At 36.0% G+C, this 23,101-nt stretch overlaps 1 protein-coding gene across 26 annotated transcripts in view; it reads left to right on the plus strand.

Moving 5' to 3' along the window:
* Positions 1-23,101, plus strand: part of EXOC6 (exocyst complex component 6) — a 223,923-nt gene that overhangs the window by 31,333 nt on the left and 169,489 nt on the right. For 24 of the 26 annotated variants that reach the window (XR_007406899.1, XR_007406900.1, XR_007406901.1 and 21 more), the window contains 3 exons: positions 19,932-20,103; positions 21,362-21,409; positions 21,500-21,590. Coding sequence is in view for 23 of the 26 variants with exons in the window: in XM_049103546.1 (XP_048959503.1) it covers positions 19,932-20,103; positions 21,362-21,409; positions 21,500-21,590 (311 nt within the window). In the remaining 3 variants the exon portion in view is untranslated. Of the gene's footprint in view, positions 1-11,877; positions 11,952-14,860; positions 14,885-19,931; positions 20,104-21,361; positions 21,410-21,499; positions 21,591-23,101 lie in introns of those variants that run through there. The other 2 variants (XM_049103548.1, XM_049103550.1) reach the window with 2 other exon arrangements.

Consider the following 23,101-nt stretch of genomic DNA (forward strand, 5'->3'; position numbering starts at 1 on the left):
GTATGAGACTCTTGATCTCATGGTTGTGAGTTCAGATCCCATGTTGGGCATGAAGCCTACTTAAAAAGAATAAAAATAGAAAAATTCGAAACTGTTTCTGAGGTAATTCTTGTAAGATTAATTTTTTTAAGTCTAACATTTAAACTATTAGAAGTTCTTTTTTTTTTTAAAAACAGATTTTATTTATTTATTCATGAGAGACAGAGAGAGAAAGAGAGGAGAGACACAGGCAGAAGGAGAAGCAGACTTCATGCAGGGAGCCTGACATGGGACTTGATCCCAGGTCTCTAGAATCACGCGCTGGGCTGAAGGCAGTGGCGCTAAACAGCTGAGCCGCTGGGGCTGCCCATACTATTAGAAGTTTAATTTACTTGTTCCCTGGGAATTTGACAAATATTCTATTTATACAAGTACTTATAATATTTTACCAATGAGCCAGACAGAAGAGTTAAACCCTTTCTGAACTGCACATAAAAACTTTATAGTTTTGTTTCTATGATTTCACCCCAAGTTAAGAGACATAAATTGTAGAGATAAAAACAAACAAACAAACAAAAAACCCTCACTGGTCCAGATACCAAAGTTTTTGGTGAGCATGAAATTCTTACTTGATGTGACCTCTAAATAGGCAAATAGAAAAAATTACCAAGCTAGAGTGTCTTTTATCTTTTACCCAAGAGATCTCTGTCATCTATGTAGAGGGATCATCACCAAATAAGTGGTGAAGCCATAAAACCAAATTGTTAGGTATTGTTATCACTTAGAGGTAATAATTTATTGGCCATGCAGTAATTAAAAACCAAACCAAACCTATAATCTGTAGAAGAAACAATGACAACAACCAGAGAAACAAGAGTCAGCAAAGTTAAATGTATATTGATTGCCACTTGGTTTTTACGTCTGGGATCCAAGAAAAGAGGTGCCTAAGCTTAGGCAGCCCATGAAGTACAATTCTCTGGCAGTGCAGTTTCTTAGCTGTGCCAGGAGAATCCACTGGACATTTTGGTGAAACTTTCAAAAGTTTTAAAAGATAGTTTAAAAAAAAGATAAAACATGGCCCTCATACAAATATAAAATTAATGCATGCCAAAGATGTTTTTTTAACTTGTTAATTAATGAGAGAACTAATAAGCTGTTAAAACTGTTTCAGAGACGGTGGCAAAAAAACAATTATTGGCATTTGGAAATGCTAAAATAGATTTGTAAAGAGACATAGCTGGTCACTATCTTCAGGGCAGTAATCAATTGCATTCCACAGGCCAAAATGTCTTGCATTTATATGGAGAAGAATAATTTGCTTTACTCTCAGTTTTCTACAATTTATAAGGATTTAAAATAGGTCAGATAGTGAAAGGCACAGATAATCTCAAAGAATGTGTCTTTTTTGTTTTTTCACTTGCAAAAGTTTATTTTTATGAAAATGAAATTTATCAATATTTTTCTTCTGGATTTTGAGCTATAGGAAAGTTTTCCCATAGTACTAGATTATAGAGGAATCCATCCATGTTTTCTTTTGGTACTTATATTGTTTTTTAATTTTTACATTTCTATTTTTTGAATTTTCTTTGGGTATGGAATAATGAATGGCTCCAGGTTTTATTTATTTATTTTTTAAAGTTTATTTATTTATTTACTTATGTAATCTCTACACCCAACATAGGGCTCAAACTCACAACCCTGAGATTAAGAGTCTCATGGTTTTCCAACTGAGCTATCCAGGTGTGCTGGATTTATTTTCTTTTATATGGCAGTCCAGCTATCCTAACACTTCTTATATAAAAAGCATATATTTTTCACATTGATTTGACATGCTGCCATTACCATTTTTTTTGAAAATTTTTATTTATTTATGATAGTCACACAGAGAGAGAGAGAGAGAGAGGCAGAGACATAGGCAGAGGGAGAAGCAGGCTCCATGCACCGGGAGCCTGATGTGGGATTCGATCTCGGGTCTCCAGGATCGCGCCCTGGGCCAAAGGCAGGCGCCAAACCGCTGCGCCACCTAGGGATCCCGCCATTACCATTTATTGAATTTTCATATGTGGTTGGTCTTTTGTTTCTTTATTCTTTATTCATTGTCTGTATATCTATTCATGTGCTATATATATACCATGCTTTTAATTATAGTGGCTTTATTGTTATATTTGCTAGGGCTACCTTTACCTCATTGCTCATCTTTTTCAGGGGTTTCCTGGTGACTCTACCTTTTTAAAAATTTTTAAAAATTTTAATTTATTATCTTTTTTGAGTATATTTGACACATAATCTTAGTTTAATATGTACACTATTTTAATTCAACATTTCTATACTTTATGCTATGCTTACAAGTGTAGCTACCATCTGTCACCATGCAATGCTATTATAGTACCTGTATTCCCTATGTTGTACCTTTCATCCCAGTGACTCATTCATTCCATAACTAGAAGCCTGTATTTCCCATTCTCCTTCACTCATTTTGCCCTTCCTACTAACCCCTCCTCCCCTTTGGCAACCATCAGTTTGTTCTGTGTAAGTATCTGATTCTACTCTTTGTTTATTCATTTGTTTTTTAGAGTCTACATGAAATTGAAATCATGTGGTATTTGTCTTTCTCTGACTTATTTCATTTAGCATAATACTCTCTAGCATACAGATCATCTCTTGAGCTATTAGGCAAAATGCACATTATTTGATCTACTTTAGAGAATTTAACATTTTTTTGTTTGATTATCTAAAGTCTAAGGAAGCAGTCTACATCTGCATTCATTAATTTGCAGTAAGCATTTTCAGTTAAAATTGATTTAGCAATTCAATTTGTTATCCTAGAAGACAAATACAATTTTGTATGTATTGGGTGTTTCCATTTCTCATCTTTTGCATTTTACCAAGTAGCACAGAAGTCAACAGGAAGAGACATCTCAGGTCAGAAGTGTAAAAACAGGAAGGAGGAAGTCTATTGCAAATCTGTGTTAGCAGATTATCAATTCAGGTTTCACTATAGAGGATGTCCATTAGCGATTATCATTGTACTTTGTTGTTACCCAGAATTAACAGTAAGTGTTAGTGTTATAGAACGTCAACCCTAGTTATAGGAAGTAATGTTAACCAATGAACTGTACTAGGTTCTTTCCTATGCATGGGAACAGGATATTGTTAGTGAGAACAAGTCACAGAAATTGCATATAGAGGAAAACAAGGAAAACAAAGTAAAATTCAACATCAAAAATATAGGGAATATCTCCTGTATTTTTTTTAAAGATTTTATTTATTTATTCGATAGAGAGAGAGAGAGAGATGCAGAGACATAGGCAGAGGGAGAAGCAGGCCCCTCCCATTGGGAACCCGATGTGGGGACTCAATCCCCAAACTGGGATCACACCACTGAGCCACTCAGGCGTTCCTATCTCCTGTATTTCTGCCTTTGCTTGAGCCTGATGTTTTGGCAGGTTGCATGACTCTTTAAGATATGATGGTACTCTTTTTTTTTATTTAATTAGGGTATGTCAACTCTTTTATTTAAAAAATTATTTGACGGAATGTCTTCAATTGAATTAGAGGAAGCACCTGGGCATTATTTTGTAAACCATGCTAAGAGTGTATAACTAGCTGAAATATTTCATGGGAAATAACACAGAAGGTGAATAAGAAATCTTTATCTGTATTTTGTGATGAAAGAAATTGGATACTGTGTTTATACATTTTTTCCTTCTGAGTTTGCTAGTAAGATACTTATTAGCATATCCTGAATTCTTTACTTAGCTGTACAATGTTGTGGATGTGTTGGAAAAATTAAAAAGTATTGTGTAAAAGCTAGATAGTGGCTGCTGCTGCTGTTGCTTCTGCTGCTTCTGCTTCTGCTTCTGCTTCTGTTTCTCCTTCTCTTCCTCCTTCCCCCACCCCTGGTTGGCATGTTTTTTTCCTCAGGAGTCTGCTAACCTAAACTATGCCTTTACACACTTATTTATGGATTATTTTGTGGTAATGCTTCCCACATTTTTTATGTCATAGCACAAACAGAAAAATGAGAGATGGTCATTGTGGTATGCCTGTAACCTGTTCAGTTGGGAAGATGTACTCTAGTATATTGATTAGATGAGGGGGTTTGTTAACCCCTTAAAATTTTAAGAAATGTTTATGTATGTGTCAGTGTGTGCCTGGATATGTGTTTAGGGAATTTTTTTTTTTTTAGTTGTAGGTGCTAAACCAAATTGAGTTAACGTAAGGAAATATAACAAAAAAGTGGAAGCTTACTGGCTACTTCACAAAATTCTTAAAGCAATCATGCTTCTTAAAAGACTGAGATAAAGAGGTAGAAGAATGTTTCTTTCTCTGTCTTCCTTTTCCTCTGAAGTATAGCTTTCTCTGCTTCTCTCTATACTTAGTGGAGGATGACCACCTAGAGCTTCCATATGTCAGTCTGGCACATATAGCTGCCTCTGAAATCCAATTCAAAATTCCTGAAAGAGCGTATCTGATGGAACCAGTTTGGATCAGTTGTACACCTCTGGGCAATGTACTGTGAGTGGAAGAGACCATATTTCTTTTTCAACTTTGTAGTTGGTCAGGAGTTCTCAGAGAGAAAGTGTATATTGCAGTTGTGTTTGTGAACTTTTCTGGGGAGAAGATCCAACTTTTTTTTTTTTTTTAAAGATTTTATTTGTTTATTCATGAAAGATACACACAGAGAGAGGCAGAGACACAGCTAGAGGGAGAAGCAGGCTCCATGCAGGGAGCCTGAAGTGGGACGGCCCGGGTCTCCAGGATCCGGCCCTGGGCTGAAGGCAGCACCAAACCACTGAGCCACCTGGGGTGCCCTGAGAAGATCCAACTTTGATCAAAATCACAAAGGAGGATCTTGCCACTCCCAGGCCACTGTCCAAATAAAGATTAACTGATCCAAGAGTTATAATAGAATTCCCACTACTTAGTACATCCTTCATATGAGTTAACTGTTTGCTTTTTTCACAGTGCCATGTCCTTTTCTGCCTGTTTACCCATGATTGATTACCCCTCTCTATTTTTTCCAAGTACTCAAATATTACCTATCATTGAATTCTCATCTTAGGTCCAACTTCCTCCATGAAATCTTTGCATCTCAGAATAAGGCATTCTAGGTGTATATGTATTTATATATAATTTTTTGTGTGTGTCTGAGTTCTTATACCATGGATTTTTAAAGTGCTATACAATGTTATTTAATTGTGTGTGAATGTATGTTTTAATATTTATGTCTTAAATACATGTCTTAAATGCAGGACTAACGAAACTCACACATATCTGATTAGTTCCTACCATGTTGCATAGCGTAGTGCCTTGGGTAAAGCACCCTCTCAATAAATACCTTCTGAATGGAATTAATGAAAAACAAAACCCTTTTTGTTTTATAGAAAACTTGAAAAATATAGAAGAATAGAGAGGAAAAAAAATGTTTCCTATTATTGAAGGAGACTCCTAATTGACATTAATTCTAGTTTATTCTTATATTAGAAACAACAAATATTATTTACTTGTTGAATGTTTATTGAGCAAACTTATGCCATTCAACAAGTTAAATTTTTAGTATTAAATTTGTTAAATGAAAATATAATTTTCTTGTATAAATTTTCATCCTGGTTATTATTTCCTTATTGTTGTACCTTGAGGTGGTTCTTATTTTTGTCAAATTCTATAAACAGTGATAATAACTCTAAAATAATTTCCTAGGATCTTTGTTCCCAAAGTAAAAATAATCATGTATATAATAATGAAATCTATTGAACATTTACTATTTTAAACATTTAAATGTATTATTTAATCTTCACAAAAAGCAAATGAGATACCATTATTATATACATATTATGTGGATGAAGAAATTGAGGTAGAGGTAGATTAGGTCATTGGCTTTAGTAAGTGCAGAGTAAGTGGTACAGCTAGATGAACATAGACCCTTTGGTCTCCCAGCCTGTACTCTTATCGTTATGCTTTGCCTTCTGATTTAGAGTATCAGATAATAAAAGCTGCAGTGCAAAAACATTATTCAATTTTAACTGAAAAAACATGGCAAGGTTTATATTAAGATTAGGAAAGGCAAGGAATGTGACCAGGACTATGCTCAGGGAGGGAAGGTCCTGTATTTTAAACTTGTGCTTGGTCAGAGGAGGCTCAGACACTGAAATTAACTCACAATAAAATGATGTAGGTCCCTTACTCCTCTGCAGCTCCCAGATACAGGGCTGTAGTAACTTTAGTAAGGCCAGTCTCCGGTTTATTCTCTCCAGGAGATGGGGGCTGCTTGATGCAGGAAAAATCCCTGACTTTTTATCTTCTCCGTACCCTTTTTTCTTTTTTTCTTTTTCTTTTTTTTTTTTAATTTTTATTTATTTATGATAGTCACAGAGAGAGAGAGAGAGAGAGAGAGGCAGAGACACAGGCAGAGGGAGAAGCAGGCTCCATGCACCGGGAGCCCGACGTGGGATTCGATCCCGGGTCTCCAGGATCGCGCCCTGGGCCAAAGGCAGGCGCCAAACCGCTGCGCCACCCAGGGGTCCCTCCGTACCCTTTTTTCAATTCTAAATGATGAAAAAGCCAAAACACCACCACCATTCCCTACCTTCCCTTCTCATTCCTATCCTTTTGTTCATTCCTTTGGTAAAAAGTACATAAGTCAGGTTTGCTTTTAGGCCTGTTTTAGGGCTGGTTCTTTTCAGTTTGGTAGACCAGGCCTAAGAGAATCTGTGTACAATGGCGGGTTTGTTATTTTGTTTTGTTTTTGTCATGTCTGAATGTGAAGGCAGGCAACTGTTCTTTGTGTGGTTTATGAGACTGTGTGTGTATATTGTTGATGTCTGGGTATTGCCAACTTTATTGTGGAGCAATTTAATTTTCAGAGACTTGATTAATAGAGGCATTGCCATAGTAATAACAAAGGTACTCTGGAAGTGAGAAGTGACTATTACATATTTCAGGTAAGTGATTTTCAGCAACAGAATGGTGATTTTTGTGCAGTGAGCTGCTTTTACCTTTTCTTGTGCAGTATTTTCTAACATCCTTTTTAAAAAAATTTTTTAAAAATTTTCCAACACTCCTTATGGATCCAAGACTTGGATTGTATACCTGGCTCTGGCCTTTTTAAAGATTTATATATTTATTTGAGAGAAAGAGAGAGTGAAAGAGAGAGAGCAAGCTGGGTGAGGGACGGAGGGAGATTGAGAGACAGAATCCTTATGCAGATTTCCCGCTGATCACAGAGCCTATCACAGGTCTTAATCGCAGGACCCCAAGATTATAACGTGATCATGATGGCTAGCTCTGGCCTTTTTAGTAGGCACACGGTGTTGAGCAAATCCTTTAACTTCTCAGACCTTCATTTCCTCCATGTGTGAGATAGAGATTAAACCAATTGTCCTGTCTTCCCCAACGGGGTTCTTGGAGTCAAATGCAGTGATGTACTATGCAGAATTGCTTTGTGGATTGCAAAGTACTAAAACAGATGTAAAAGCTTATTTTTATTTATTTATTTATTTATTTATTTATTTATTTATTTATTTATTTTAGTTATTACATTCTGCTTTTAAAATTTTTTTTTAAATTTTTATTTATTTATGATAGTCACAGAGAGAGAGAGAGAGAGGCAGAGACATAGGCAGAGGGAGAAGCAGGCTCCATGCACCGGGAGCCTGATGTGGGATTCGATCTCGGGTCTCCAGGATTGCGCCCTGGGCCAAAGGCAGGCGCCAAACCGCTGCGCCACCCAGGGATCCCTACATTCTGCTTTTGAGTGGTTGCAGAATTGTTCTTATCAACTTACTGTTTTCTCTGCAAAGCTGTGAAATGACCAATAGCAGTGGACTGTAGTCAGGATCAGTAGTGAGAATTGAAATCAGCCTTATATCAGGGAAAACATGTTTCTGCTTTCCTCCATACTACTTGTGAGTTATACTTATGTAGCAAAATTTTTTGTCTTTTGAAAAACACATTATAAAAATTAATATTTATTAAGGTGTATTTTAATGCATTTTTAAAAGATTTATATTTATTCATTTGAGAGAGAGAGCACAAGCAGGTGGAGAGGCAGAGAGAGAGGGAGAAGTGGGGAGCTCAATGTGGGGCTTGATCCCAGGACCCAGAGATTATGACCTGAGCCAGAGGCAGACACTTAATCATCTGAGCCACTCAGGCATCCCTAAAATTAGCATATTTTTGAATGCTTTCTTCCAAAGTTCAAATTAAATACATCAACATCTTGCTTTCATTTTTAATATATTGTGCAAGTTAGTAAAGTTCTTGATTTTACTTCAGGATCTTATATGATGGTGTCTTTTCTAGGACCTCCAAAAATTATGAGCCTGGAATTGCCAGAGAATTTTTATGGTGTTTATAGTTCTTTTGTGCCATTTTTAACTATCACATTAAAGTAATAAGGATCAGGATAAAGCAGCTTCAAAAAAAAGTTATTTTGATTTCATGGTTTTTGTTAATTTGGTTGAGTATGAAATTCATACCATGTTTTGATGCAATAGTAAAATATTTGGATTTGTACTTTTTGGTGAAGGGTGCCCTCTAGTGACCCTGTCCTTTTCATTAAATTTTGCAATATTTTGCATCATTTTGGCACTTATGATTTGAATATAGAAATAAAAGACGGGTGGCCCCAGGTGGCTCAGCAGTTTAGTGCCACCTTCAGCCCAGGGCCTGGTCCTGGAGACCTGGGATCGAGTCCCATGTCAGGCTCCCTGCATGGAGCTTGCTTCTCCCTTTGCCTCTCTGTGTCTCTCATTAATAAATAAATAAAATCTAAAAAAAAAAAAAAAGACACCTTCAGTTCTCAAACAATTTAGATGAAATGTACATGAAATAGTTAGAAAATAAGTTTTATGTTATGCAAATAAAAGATACATTTTTAAAAAGATAGTGTTACACAAATAAATAAAGTAATAGAACTAAGAAAATTCCAGGAAAGTTATTATCCAATATGGCTATTGATGAAATTTCTCTAAAGCAGCTGTCTTGAGCTGAATTGTGAAGGAAGGTTAAGATTGAGGCATATATTGTGAGGAAAGGACATCTTGCAGTGGAAAAAGAAGTTAAGGACAGTACCAAAAAGGACTGATGCCAAAAGTAAAAAAAAAAGAGATAGAAGAAAAAAAGAAATTACTTTGGAAAATATTTAAATTTAATTCTAATCTACATATTTTATGCAGATGTCCAAATAATTTGTATTGTACTTATAAACTTTTTTTTCAGGGATTCAGGAAGGATTTGGCTGGGCATTTGTGACTTGGGGTTTTTCATGTATTTGCAATCAGATATTCGTTGCTGCTGGGGCTGAAATTATCTGGACTAGATAGCCAAGATGGTTCCCTCACATTGTTGGCAGTTGATATGGCTGTCATTCTTGAGTGCTCTATGTGGTCTCTCCAGCATGTTATTTTATACATGGTGGGTGGCTTTTCCCAGAGTGGATGTCTAAAGAAGTTCGGGGGCAAGTTGCATGTTTTTTTTCTAGTTTCTGAAGTTGTGTGTAATTACTTCTGTTGTATTCCATTGGTCAAAGTACTCAGAAGCCTGCCGAGATTCAGAAGGCGGGTATATAGATCTCACTTCTCAGTGGAAAGCGTGTAAAAGAACTTTGGATCTATGTTGTAAAACTACTTCATTTATTTTCCTACCTTTTTGAAGAATTATGCTCAGTACAGATACATTTTTAATGATTTAGGGATCAGTAAACCTCTGTGTTAAGGTTAACTATGCATGTTTGTTTTTTTGCCCTTGATTTTCAGTTTCTATTGCATATGATTGGTACTTAATGAATATTGTTGGAAAGAATATTCCTTTGTCTTTATGCAAGTGTTACTGTCTTGGAGGTATTTCATTTTTTTATTTGCTCCTGGATTACAGAGTGTCAGGGAAAGTTATGGGAATGTTGTTTTTCATGTTTGATATATTTGATAAAATGGTTGGGGAAATGTTATGAGTACTTGGTATTATAATTTTATATTGACTACTTTTTTTCTTGCTATTTTTAAAAATAGATTTTATTTATTTATTCACAAGAGACATACAGAGAGAGGTGGAGACACAGGCTGAGAGAAGCAGACTCCTTGCAAAAGCCTGATGTGGGACTTGATCTCAGGACCCTAGGATCATGACCTGAACCGAAGGCAGATGCTTAACCACTGAGCCACCCAGGCATCCCTTTTCTTGCTATTTTATATTGCTAAGTAGAATGAGCAAGACTTTTGTGCATTTAAGATAGAGAGATGGTATATTTGCTATTTGTTGTTTAAAAGAAAGGAATTCCAAGTGGAATTCTTCATGGAAAAAAGCGTCCTTAGGATGCCTAGGTGGCTCAGTGGTTGAGCATCTGCCTTTGGCTGAGGTTGTGATCTCAGGGTCCTGGGATCGAGTTCCGGATTGGGCTCCCCATAGGGAGCCTGCTTTTCCCTCTGCCTGTGTCTCTGCCTCTCTCTGTGTGTCTTGAATGAATGAATGAATGAATAAATCTTAAAAAAAAAAAAAGAAAGAAAAAAGGCCCCTTCTCCCGAATGAGAACTCATTTACTATCTTTGACTAATATTTTATCCCTGTGTTTTTCACATGGATGCTGCTGAAATTTTGGGCACCTTAGATGTATCTAAAGGCTCCTAAAAGGAGTTGCACAACCAATTTGCCAAATTTATTGATATACTAAAAATCTGTTTTTTCTTTAAAGATTTATTTAGAAAGCGTGCACACACATGTTGGGGGGGAGGGAGGATGGGCAGAGGGAAAGAGAGAAACTCAAGCAAACTTGCTGCTGAGTGTGGAGCCCCAATGTGGGGCTCAATCCCATGACCCTGAGATCATGACCTGAGCCGAAATCAAGAGGTGGATGCTCAATTGACTTAGCCACCCAGGCACTTCCCCACCCCAAAATCTGTTTTTAAAACTATTTCTGAGTTTTTAAAAATTTTTTTAAAATTTATTTATGATAGTCACACAGAGAGAGAGAGGCAGAGACATAGGCAGAGGGAGAAGTAGGCTCCATGCACCGGGAGCCCGATGTGGGATTCGATCCCGGGTCTCCAGGATCATTCCCTGGACCAAAGGCAGGTGCTAAACCGCTGCGCCACCCAGGGATCCCTATTTCTGAGTTTATTAGCAAGCAATTTATATTGTATGGAATGGCTTTATTAGGTTTTGAAATTTTCTGATTAGTTTTTCTGTTATTTTAACATTGTCTTCATAGTATCATTTTTAGGAATATTTAATTTGTCAAAAGCTGATAATGGAGTGGTTAGTTGTCTTATATTTAATATTCAGAAAAAGTTATGTAAGTAAGCAAAATGCAAATGTTAGCAAAATGTTAGTAAACAAAATTTCAGTACTAATTAGTAAGATCAGTACCTAGAATCTGAAGAGTTCAGTATAAATAGGAAATTTGCTGAAGTATCACAAGCAGTCTCACTAATACAAAATACCAAATCTTAATTACTAAATACTAGAGATATAAAATTAAGGTCAGTATGTTAGACATTAAGCTTGATATGACTTTTGAAACACTGGTGAAAGAATAGGAAGAATGCATATGGACTGGAAGAATAAAGAATGCTTGAAAGGATGTAAAAGCAATTTTTTATTACTAGAAATATAAAACTAAGGCTAATATATCATTTTAAGAACTGACAGAAAATATGGTTAATGTTTGAAAAATTAATAACATTAAAAACCATCCAATGGAGATTGGAAGTAGCTAATACAGTTTTATCAGAGATGAAACAATGTACATTTCTTTTCTGATGAAAGTTTGCAGAAAGTATGGACACCAACAGGTAAATGCAGTGCTAGTGCCCAGGGATTCTTGAACGGTATTTTAGGTTTTAGCTTTCCAGTATTTTGGAAGTCCATTATCTTGCTAAAGTCATAATTTTTCCTTAACAGCAGTTGATTGATGGCTTAATAAAATTCATAGGAAAGTCTGCCAGCGTCTACTATTTTAATGGTAATCATTTTAGGTGAGTATCTTCACATTTTTCTGTGTAGGACTTGATTATGCTCTTTTGTGGTTATGTAATGGAATATTCATTCTAATGGAGAACAAAGGATTCCGAGATCAAGAAAGGCCATTTTTATTCTGTCTAGAAAACTGTAGTGCTCCGGGAAATATAGGTAATTTAGGGAATTTGGGATTGGGTACTTTTGAGATTTTATCAATTTTTTAAAAAATGTAAACATTTTATTAGAAGTTGTCATTTCTCTGTAAATAAATACAGGTATCCCCTATTTTTCAAAGTTTGTGTTACATCAGTTCACTTTTACAAGAGACCTACATTTTACCTGTTTTCACTAACCGAAAGAAATCTAAAGAGGATTTTTGCTTTTGTGAAAAAATATGAAAAGTGAAAATTGCATTCAGCAGTATGAGCAGGAGTGGCACTGACAAGCTTCTTCCTAGGAACTATACTCAGCATCAAGAAGCCATAGCTCTCAACTGTATCTGGGAGCATCTGTGTTTTATCTTGATTTATTTTGTCCATCTGTTAGCAAGATGTATTTTGAGATATACCAGAGAAACCTAAGAGAGGTTATTTTTTTGTGTTTGGGAATGCTCAGAAATTTTTCCACATAAATTAGTAGTATTTGCTTCTTCAGTCTATATCATTTTGGTTTCATAAGAGCTTTCTACTTTCAGATAGTAGGAGAAACCTCTACTTTTTATTCTCTTTACAGTTACTATGATGGATTTTTTTAAAATGAAAATATAGTAAAAGAAAAAATACTGAAAATGGCATAAGGATACTGTGCGCCTTTTGGCAAAAAATATCCTAAAGTGTTTCTAGTAATGAGAGTTCTTTTTCACATAATATTTTGTGAATGTTATTTGTTTTTCATCAAAAGGTGTTTCCTTAAGAAAACCCTTGAATATGATTAATAAATTATTTATCTTATTAAGAGAATAGAATATCTGTCCCAAAAACTTGAAGTAAATTGAATTCCTCCATTGAGACATTTGATTTGATAATATTAATTTTTGAAGGATCAATTTTAACGTTTTAGGATCTTAGTTATTTTTAAAATCTATTTTATTACCACTAGGTGGAGCCCTGTACACACAATTCAAGAAGGCATTTCTGAAAGATGATTTACTTGTTTAATAAATGCTCTAAGCCGGTTACATCAGATGATCAAATAATATACGATAACTCATATTTCAACGTTTTGCTTTAGTGTGAAAGATGTAATGAAGATAGAAAATGTGTACTTAAAAGAATTTTTAAGCTCTGCTTTTAAGACATGTACATTGTTTTTATGCATTCCTATTTGCTAAAATTAAAATATTTAAATTGAAATCTTTAGTGTAGCATAGCCCATCGTTATTTTCTGTTCATGTGAAGCTTTTAAGTCCTCTCTTCTTTTAAAATTGATTTTACATCTGCATTTTGGCCTGATTAGTGTTACATTTTGGTAGAAGACTTTATTGTGCTAAGCTTTTGTTTTTTTGAAGATTTTATTTATTTGACAGAGAGAGAGAAGAGAGTGTGTGCACGCACACACAAGTAAGGGGAATGGCAGGCAGGAGAGGGAGAAGCAGGCTCCCTGTGGAGCAGGGAGCCTAGTAACTCGATTCCAGGACCCTGGGATCATGACCTGAGCTGAAGGCAGATGCTTAAGCGACTGAGCCACCCAGGCACCGTGCTAAGCTTTTAATATATGTGCTGCCGAAGCAAGCACTCATGCTTAAGCTTTCAGAAGGGAGGACTGAACTATCTTACATTGAAGTTATTATGTGTACAGTTGACCCTTGAAAAATGTGGGTCTTAGAGGACACCGACTTCCTGTGCAGTTGGAAATCTGCATGTAACTTTTGATTCTCCAAAGACTTAACTACTGATAGCCTACTGTTGGCCAAGTCTTATGATACCGTGAACAGTTAATTAACACATATTTTGTATGTTATATGTATTATATACTGTATTCTTGCAATCAAGTAAGCTAGGGAAAATAAAATGTTATTAAGAAAGTTGTAAGGAAGAAACAATACATTTATGATACTGTACTATATTGAAAAAAATTTACATGTAAGTGTACTCACGCAGTTCAAATGCTTGTTTAAGGTTCAGCTGTGTATGGAGCACTAATTTACAACTTTAGTGGATGTGGGATAGTGAAAAATTTACTAGCTTTCTGGTTTTGTCATGTATCTGTTGTATTTATTTATAGCATTTGATTAGGCTTGCCAGTAGACATTCTGAGGCACATTTTAAAAGAAGGAAAAATTCATTAAAATTGTATATTGCTTGAAAGTTTAGAACAGTAATGTATTTGGCACATTCATGATTAGATGGATAAAACTGTTAACTGACTTAGGAGGGTTCAGAGATTGAATAGTGCTAAATGGTATTTCCTTTCTTGCCCTGCAGATCAGAATTTCAAAGAATAATGATTGTTATTTAAAGACAAAAAATAGATTTTTCAGAGCCTCCACCTGAGGTTAGATGAGTACAGGGCCCTTAATTTTCTCTTCTTCATATTTTGCTCCTCTTTATTTTGTTGCATTTGTAATTTAATACTGCCTAACAATTAGCTATGCCTCAGTTCTCATCCATTTTTTCTGTCCATTGGATGATTTCACCTGATGGATGCAACAGTGCACATCAGGGATTCCCTATTGAGTCATTCTCAATTGTTGATCTTCAAAGGTGATCTGGTTAGTTGCTATGCCTATAACTTCTCTGCATTCCATACTGCTTATCACCATTTCTGATTGGAGAGTCTGTGTGACATAATGGTTAAGAGCACTGGCTTTGAGTCGGATAGACTAGAAGTTAAATCTTGGCCCTACTGCTGTGTGAATTTGAATTTAAAGTCTTAATCTTCCCAAACTACATTTGTAAATTGAGATGCTAATAGAATCTACATTGTAAAGCTCTAGTGAATACACTTAATAGTAAGTACTTGGTTGTGTGTTACTTTTTTTTTTTTTTTAATCTTCACCACATTAAGCCAGAAGCAGCAGATAGGATTTCTCTCTAGTCAGTTGAGTCACTATGGGGAATTGTTGACAGGGAGTGCATTTCTTCTTTGCTTTCTATATCCTCCCTCCACTGTCTCTCCAAATTATCTCTATAATTAAATGTAGGTCCCTTCAGGGTGCTTGGGTGGCTCAGTCCGTTAAGTGTTTGCCTTCTTTGCCTTCGGCTTGGGTCATGATCCCAGGGTCCTGGGATCAAGCCCTGTGTCTGTGGGCTCCCCACTCAGCAGGGGGCTTGCTTCTCCCTCTCCCTCCCCCTTCTTGTGGGCTTTCTCTCTCTCTCAAATAAATACATAAACAAACAAATACATAAATAAGTAAATAAAATCTTAAAAACCAAAACAAAAAGTAGATCCCTTCAGAAAAAGACGGATAATCCCTGCTATGCATATGGTGTCAGGAAATACTTTGGAGAGGAATTGCTTTTGCTTTCTTCCCTTTTCCAGTGTTCTTTTATATATCCACCATTTCTCATTCCTCTTTGTCTCTATTCACTCAACTATTTACTATTGGCTTTATTAGCAAATTTTCAGACTAGTTATTTCTAATATTTTCATCAGAGTGGGTAGAGAGTTAAATCAAGTACATGTATTGATTAATTCCATTTTCAGTGCTTTGTCTGGCTTTTAGATTTGTGCTGCATCTATTAAATTGAGAAAGAGCTGGGAACTTCCTAGGGTCCTTTTCAGGGCCAAATTTTATCTTGTGATGAATTTGGATTCTGGCACTTGCTTAGGCCTTTGGCACTTTTTAATAAATGCCATTTATTCCTGTGGTTTAGAATGTTTCCTCATCTCTACTTCTTTATTTCTGTATACTCTGTTCAGAATGATCTCATTGATATGGATTATGGGTGACACGTGGTTATATCAGTTTGTGCTACAGCTTGTACTCATGTCTGTAACAGCAAGTGGTTATCAGGAGTCAGGAGAGACTAAAACTTAGTAATAGATGGATCATTTACAGTACTGATTCTCAACTTAATAGATGCAGCACAAATCTAAGCAGTAGAGGAGGAACAGAGGGAGAGGGAGAAGCAGACTCCCCACTGAGCAGAGACTCAGAAGTGGGGCTTGATCCCCAGACCCTGAGATTATGACTTGAGCCAAATGCTTAACTGGTTGAGCCACCCAGACACCCCTAAACTCCTTTGTTTGAAAAAAGGAGAAAGAAAGCAGGGAAGAATTCTGTGTGTGTGTGTGTGTGTGTGCATGGGCACATGCATGTGTGTTTATAATGTAGATGCTATAGCCAGAAAAGACCTCATCAAGAAGGGGATAAAAGACCTGAAGGGAGGCAGCCCATGTGTAAGAAGTGTGAACCAGGTAGAGGAAATAACATGTGTAAAGCATAGAACAGGAATGTGCTTGGTGTGTTTCAGGAACCATTAAAAGGCCAGTGTTGCTGGCACAGAATAAGTAAAGTGGAGAGTAAATATTAAGAAGTGAGGTCAATGAGATAACATGGGCAACATTATATAGGGATTTATGGGCTATTTTAAGAGAAATAGGGTTTTGAGCAGAAGAGAGACACGAGATCTGATTTATTTTTTAATGGGATCAGGATACCTGGGTGGCTCAGTGGTTGAGTGTCTGCCTTTGGCTCAAGGCGTGATCCTGGGGATCCCTGTGAGAAGCCTGCTTTTCTCTGCCTGTGTCTCTGCCTCTCTCTCGCTCTCTGTCTCTCATGAATAAATAGATAAAATCTTTTTAAAAAAAGATATTTTAATGGGTTCATTGTGTCTACTGTGTTGAGAATAGATTGAAAGGAAGCAAGGGTAAAATCAAGGAGACTGATTAGGAAGCAGTTGGTAACATTTAGGCAAAGTGATGGTGGCTTCGTCCAGCATGGCACCAGTAGGGGTTGTAAGATGTGGTTGAATTTGCTGATTGTTTTGGTAGGGAGAGTGAGAGAAAGAGAACAGTCAGGGGTGATTTCAAGTTTTTTGCCGGAGCAACTAGAAGAATGGTGTTTACAAACAAGATGGAGAAAGACTGTGAGGGGAGCAGGTTTGAGGGAGAAGATAGGAAATCCTTTTGGACATATCTGAGATGCTTATCAGATACCCAGTTGGAGAAATGTATAAGTTTGAAGTTCAGGGTAGAGATTGGGGCTGGAATCCTAAATTTGGGAAGTGGCAGTGTTCTTATGGGATATAAAATTCTAAATCTGGATGAGGTTGAGAGAGTAATATCGGTAGAAAAGAAGATATCCGGGGATCCCTGGGTGGCTCAGTGGTTTAGTGCCTGCCTTCACCCAGGGCGTGATCCTGGGGTCCCGGAATCGAGTCCTGCATCGGGCTCCCTGCATGGAGCCTACTTCTCCCTCTGTGTCTCTGCCTCTCTCTCTCTCTCTCTCTCTCTCTCTATCTCTCATGAATAAATAAATAAAATCTTTAAAAAAAAAAAAAAAAGAAAAGAAGATGTCCAAGATCAAAGTCTAGTTCTAGCTCAGCTCTTAAAGGCCCAAATTTTTAATAATTGTTCTCCAATATTGCTGTTTCTAGTATTATTATAGATACTCATTAAAAACCTATTACATGGAGACTGCCCTCAAGAAGCTTATGGTTGATATGAAGAAACAAAATATAGGACATATATTTGAAAGGTTTATTTATTTATTTTAAATATTTTATTTATTTACTCATGAGAGACACAGAGAGAGGCAGAGACACAGGCAGAGGGAGAAGCAGGCTCCATGCGGGGAGCCTGATGCGGGACTCGATCTGGGACCCCAGGATCATGCCTTGAGCCAAAGGTAGATGCTCAACCACTGAGCTATCCAGGCATCCCTGAAAGCTTTAAATTACAGTACAAAGTATAATATATGATTATGTGTCATAGTGAGTGGAAAGGACTATAAATTTACCTATTCTGCTTATGAAGAGATTACTTGGCATAGAAATGAATGATAAAGTCTTGTTGGAGGAAATGTGAATTGAACTAAATCTCAAGCAATGGGCAGCAGATTGGGGGGCACATTTTTGGGAAGTCCTCAAGACTACACTCAAGTTCAGTAATTTACTAGGAAGACTCATAGAATTTAGAAAGATGTTAAATTCACAGTTGCAATTTGTTGCAGCAAAAGAATATGGATTAAAATTAACATCAGGAAAAGGTACATAAGGCAGGGTCTAGGAGAGTTCAGAGAGGGGTCTTCCGTTTGTCCTTTCCCAGTGATCGTGCAGATAGCACTTCTCCCAGCAGTGATGTATGGCAGTAGTCATGGAGTATTGCCAAGTAGGGAAGCTCACGTAACCCATGGTATCCAGGGTTTTTCCTGGGGATTGGTCACATAAACATGGCTGACTCTCCAGAGCTGATACAATGTGGCTGAAGGCCCCCATCCACTGTAAATCACATTCTAAACCACATTGCTATCTTAGATTATTTGGCATTGTCCAGGACGCTCCAGTAAACACAGACAACTATCAGGTAGGAAGGACATTCTGAAGGTTTACCTCCCAGTAGCTGGGGGCAAGGGCCAAACCTTTCTTTGGGCAAGTTTAATCCTTTTCTGAATGATAGTTGGCAGGGAGGATGATGCCCTCTATGTGGAAATAGCATGAGCTGAGTTATAGTAGGAATGTGTACACCATATTTATAGAAAGAACATTGTAGTGAATATAATATGGCCTTGAGAATATGAACCCTGGAGCCAGACTACTAGGATTCATATCTTAACTGTCCCTTGCTAGTTGTGGAATTTATAGCATTTACAGATGTTACATAATTGGTAACATTTTTAAGCAAGGGTAATAACAGTATCTACTTTATAAGCTTGTCGTGAGGTTAAAAAATTTAAAATATAAAACACTTAGAATATGTCTTGACACACAGTAGGTGCTACAGAAATCAGGAATTTGTTCATTCTTTAATCATTCACTCAGTGATTCTTTTTGAGCACTAGTATGTTAAAGACTCATATTCTGAGCCTCAGACCTCTATTTCCTGATATCTGGACAGTTTCCAGATATCTAGAGGGTTTGTGGCTCATTTAACATTAACTTGTTCAAAAAGAAATTAAATAATTTTTCACACAAATGATATCTATTAATGACAGTACTATCAATCCAATTTTATTTAAAGATTACCAGCCGTTGTGGGCACCTGGGTGACACAGTTGATTAAGTGTCTGACTCTTGGTTTCAGCTCAGGTCATGGTCTCATGGTGAGAGATTGAGCCCTGAATCAGGCTCCATGCTCAACATGGAGTCTGCTTGAGATTCTTTCTCTCTCCCTCTGTCCTTCTGCTTGTGCTCTCTCTTCCTCTCTCTCTGAAAAGAAAAAAAAAAAAAAAAAACCTTAAAAAATGATTATCAGCTGTTGCTATAGGTTAAAACTTGTATTTAGTTGGCAAAGAACTTAATTCGTAGGGAAGTGTTGATCCATAGTTATATTAAGTGGAAAACATTGTGATGCCTATGCATTTATTCTGTTGCCTCAACTGTTACCTGAAGATGGCATGCTATGTAATTTGGCCTGTAGTATTAGTAATAGAAATGATACCTTCCGAAAGGAAGGGTTTATCATAATATTCTGCTGCTTAAGGGAATGTACTTATAAAATTGCATTCCTTCCTGCTGTGCCATCTTTTTTTTTTTTGGACCATGATAAGCTTCAGAGTAGTGACTTTGCATGTAAGAGATAGGAAAGCGTTTTTAGGTGTTTTACAAGCTTGCTTATTTTAAATCATTAACTTATGCTCTGAAGTAACTAATTTAATGTTGGTACTGTAGCAAATTATCATAAATAGCTTTAATTGTATATTTAAAAGTCATATTCACAGGCTTAAATCTGGATATCAGAATTAAGCAATTCTTGAAATGTACGAATGTCTCCTTAATATACTGATTACAGAGCAAAGAAAAAATTACTAGTTGTTGCAAAGGATGGATTTAATAAAGAATACATTTTGGTGAACTGGGAAGTTAATGTTAGTTTTCTTTTTTGTGTACATTCAGGTCTGTGTATGACGACCAACCAAATGCACACAAGAAGTTTATGGAAAAGTTAGATGCTTGTATCCGTAATCATGACAAGGAAATTGAAAAGATGTGTAATTTTCATCATCAGGGTTTTGTAGATGCTATTACAGAACTCCTTAAAGTAAGGACTGATGCAGAAAAGCTGAAGGTAAGAAATATTTTAAAATTCTCTTTATCTTTGCTCTCATTAGTCAAGTATTAGTTTATAATACATATGTACAAATCATTATTAAATGTACTATTTTCAAGAAGTGAATTAGTGTATATATTTGGGAATGTTCTTTATGCTCTATTAACATAGTTGTCATGCTAATGACAGGAGTAATCTCTTTTTTGTAAAGCAAGTAATGCATTGACTTAACAGGATTTCTTTCCATGCAGGGAAATGAACTAAAAAAATTCATAGAACTGAAAGCCTCATTTGCAGTTTTAGAATTTAAAAGTTTCAATTAGTACAATAATGATAAAAACTATCCTCTAAAAAACAAAAAACAAAAAACTGTGATTGTGTTCTTGAAATTATTTAATAATATTGAAACTTTTTTTTAGTTTAATAGCAAAGCATAATTTTCTTAACGGAAGTAGGTCTGTATTTTCTGCTATACAGCAAAAACATTTATTAAACTAGGCTTGAATTTGTTCAGTCAGAATACAAAGTATTTAGTTATAAGAATTGGCCTATTTATCTTTCTTTACATTTAGAGAATTTAGCAGATAAAATGACCCTGGTTCACCAAGGTTATGATTAGAAAACCATTATACAAAGGATATTCAGATAACAAGAGACCAAATACAGCATCAATGAGGTCACTGAGCATCTTTGTTCAGAAATTAATGAGATTTTTAATAAAGTAGAATGTGCTTCCTTACTATGATGACCTAATGAGTCACTTAATATGTGGGAAAATTTGAGGTTGAGCTTTGTCTGCACCTGCAGCATTAAAATGTTGCTGTGGATTGAAATTTCCGTGTTTGATGTTAATCAACCACCCAGTGTTTGCATTCAGCAAAGTATGAATGTTTAATTACCATAAAATGCAATCACCATTTCGTACAGACAATGAATGGCACATAGACCTCATTGAAGTTATCAAAAAGGGACCAGTGGTCAATTGGGTCAGTGATTTGAATTGTTTGACAGACTTAGAGAAGCAAGGAAAGTTCAAAAATCTAGATTAAATTTGAGAAGTTTGCCACAGAATCTGTTAAAAAGAACTGTCATAAGTAATTGAAGTTAACAAAAGCCCTTTTCAATCAAAAGTTCAAGTTCAAGCTGTAGAGTTAATTTGAATTTGCATTTCTTTGTTCTAAGTTTCTCATGAAGCATGATCTGATTACAAGGGTGAGCAGTTATATCAGGGCAGTTTTATGCATATTTGTCTAACTAAGGTGAAATTATTTTTAAGGTGCAAGTTACTGATACCAACCGAAGATTTCAAGATGCTGGAAAGGAGGTGAGAAAATAGTAAATTTCTTGCATACTCAATATGTGGGATACAATTTAACTGTTTGCTTAAAAATATGAATGTTTCTCCTTTTCTAAGGTGATAATCCAAACAGAAGATATTATCCGATGTAGAATTCAGCAGAGAAATATTACAACAGTAGTAGAAAAATTACAGTTATGCCTTCCAGGTGAGTTAAACTTGTCTATAATGTAATGCTTGATTTGGTGAAATTATAATTGAATCATAACATATGGTTATTATTCATTATGGGAATTACAGATTATTTGGTGATTGCCCCCAAAAGCTCATGGTTATCTTTCTTATCTATTTTAGTCCTTGAATTTTCATGGTTTTCTTATCTTTTAAAGTTTTGTTTGATGATCTGTCACATCAGTTTTCCTAGAACAACCTGTACCTCTCCCATTTCCTTCCTGCCTTGTTTGTCCTTTGTCCCTCACCCCCCCCCCCCCACTGCTTTTTTGTTTTTCCTCAATACTTTCCCATGGAGGAGAGTGTCTTTATTACATTTCCTTGCCTTTCCTAATTTGCCTAATTTTTTACTGCTAGTTTTCCACTGTTTTCTGTTTGTCACTTCAGCTGGTTGGTTTTGCTTTGATCCTAGTCTCGTTTTGCTGATAAAAGTAAAAAATCCCAAAGTGCTAGATCTTTTCCCTTCTTTGGTCTTGACTTTGCTCTTATACCTTGGAAAGTCTGACTTTTTAGGTTTCTGAGTTTGATCACTGTGTTATGGCTGATAGTACTGGGACATCAAATAAATTCTGAAGAAACTCACCAGTATTTTCTTTCCCCTGATGTATCCTGTTCAAACAAAAGGAAGCAGGGTGTATGTCATCTTTTTCTTCATATAGTAAGCTGAATCCATTTTACTGTAGCATTTTTTCAAACTTTTTTTTTTTTTTTTTTGGCAAGAACTTGAACCTCCATGTCCAGGGAAATAGAATGAGATACTTGGTATGATATTTATATAATGTAAATTTAGCTTGGAACACAAATTATATGTTAAAATTGTCAGCAGATTTTATTAACTAAAAAACACTGTTTTTTGACTTTGTAAGAATAACTTTTCTTTTTTAAAGAATCATTGAAATTCTACTCAGTTTAATCTCTGAACCATGGATATTTGTACATTAACTTTGAGTAAATAAAATGTCTGCTTATTATATTCAGTTTCAGGGTTCAGGAACCTACTTCCTTATGGTAATGTTTAATAATACCTCTTTGCCACCATCAGATACACTGAAGTAGCCATGAAGACAGTCTCTAAGTTTGATTGCTTTGTCCCTGAATAGTAATAAGCCTAAACAATTGGGTACTGGTGGAATGAGAAAGAGCTGATTTTAGCTTCTTCCTACGGGGCTATTTGGAATTGAGAAATAAAGGGTAGTAGAGGTTAGAGTTTTGTCACTGCTACTGTCTTTGCTTTCAAGACTGGATGGGCAGGCAGTCTGAATTCATGTAAATATTGTGCTCCTAATAGCCACATTGTGAATTGCTTCCTTTAGTCCATCTAGCCTTTTGTTGAATTATCCACTTGTAAATACTTTTTTGTGTCAGCCATTACAATAAATAATGGAAATACAAAGTTGAAAATGACATAGTCCTTGCTCTGAAGGATCCTACAATCTAATATGAATAAAGATAAGTAAACTGTTATTGTATAATTGCCTCACTCCTCCT

Source organism: Canis lupus, chromosome 28, assembly GCF_003254725.2.
Source record: "Canis lupus dingo isolate Sandy chromosome 28, ASM325472v2, whole genome shotgun sequence".
Lineage (NCBI taxonomy): Eukaryota > Metazoa > Chordata > Mammalia > Carnivora > Canidae > Canis > Canis lupus.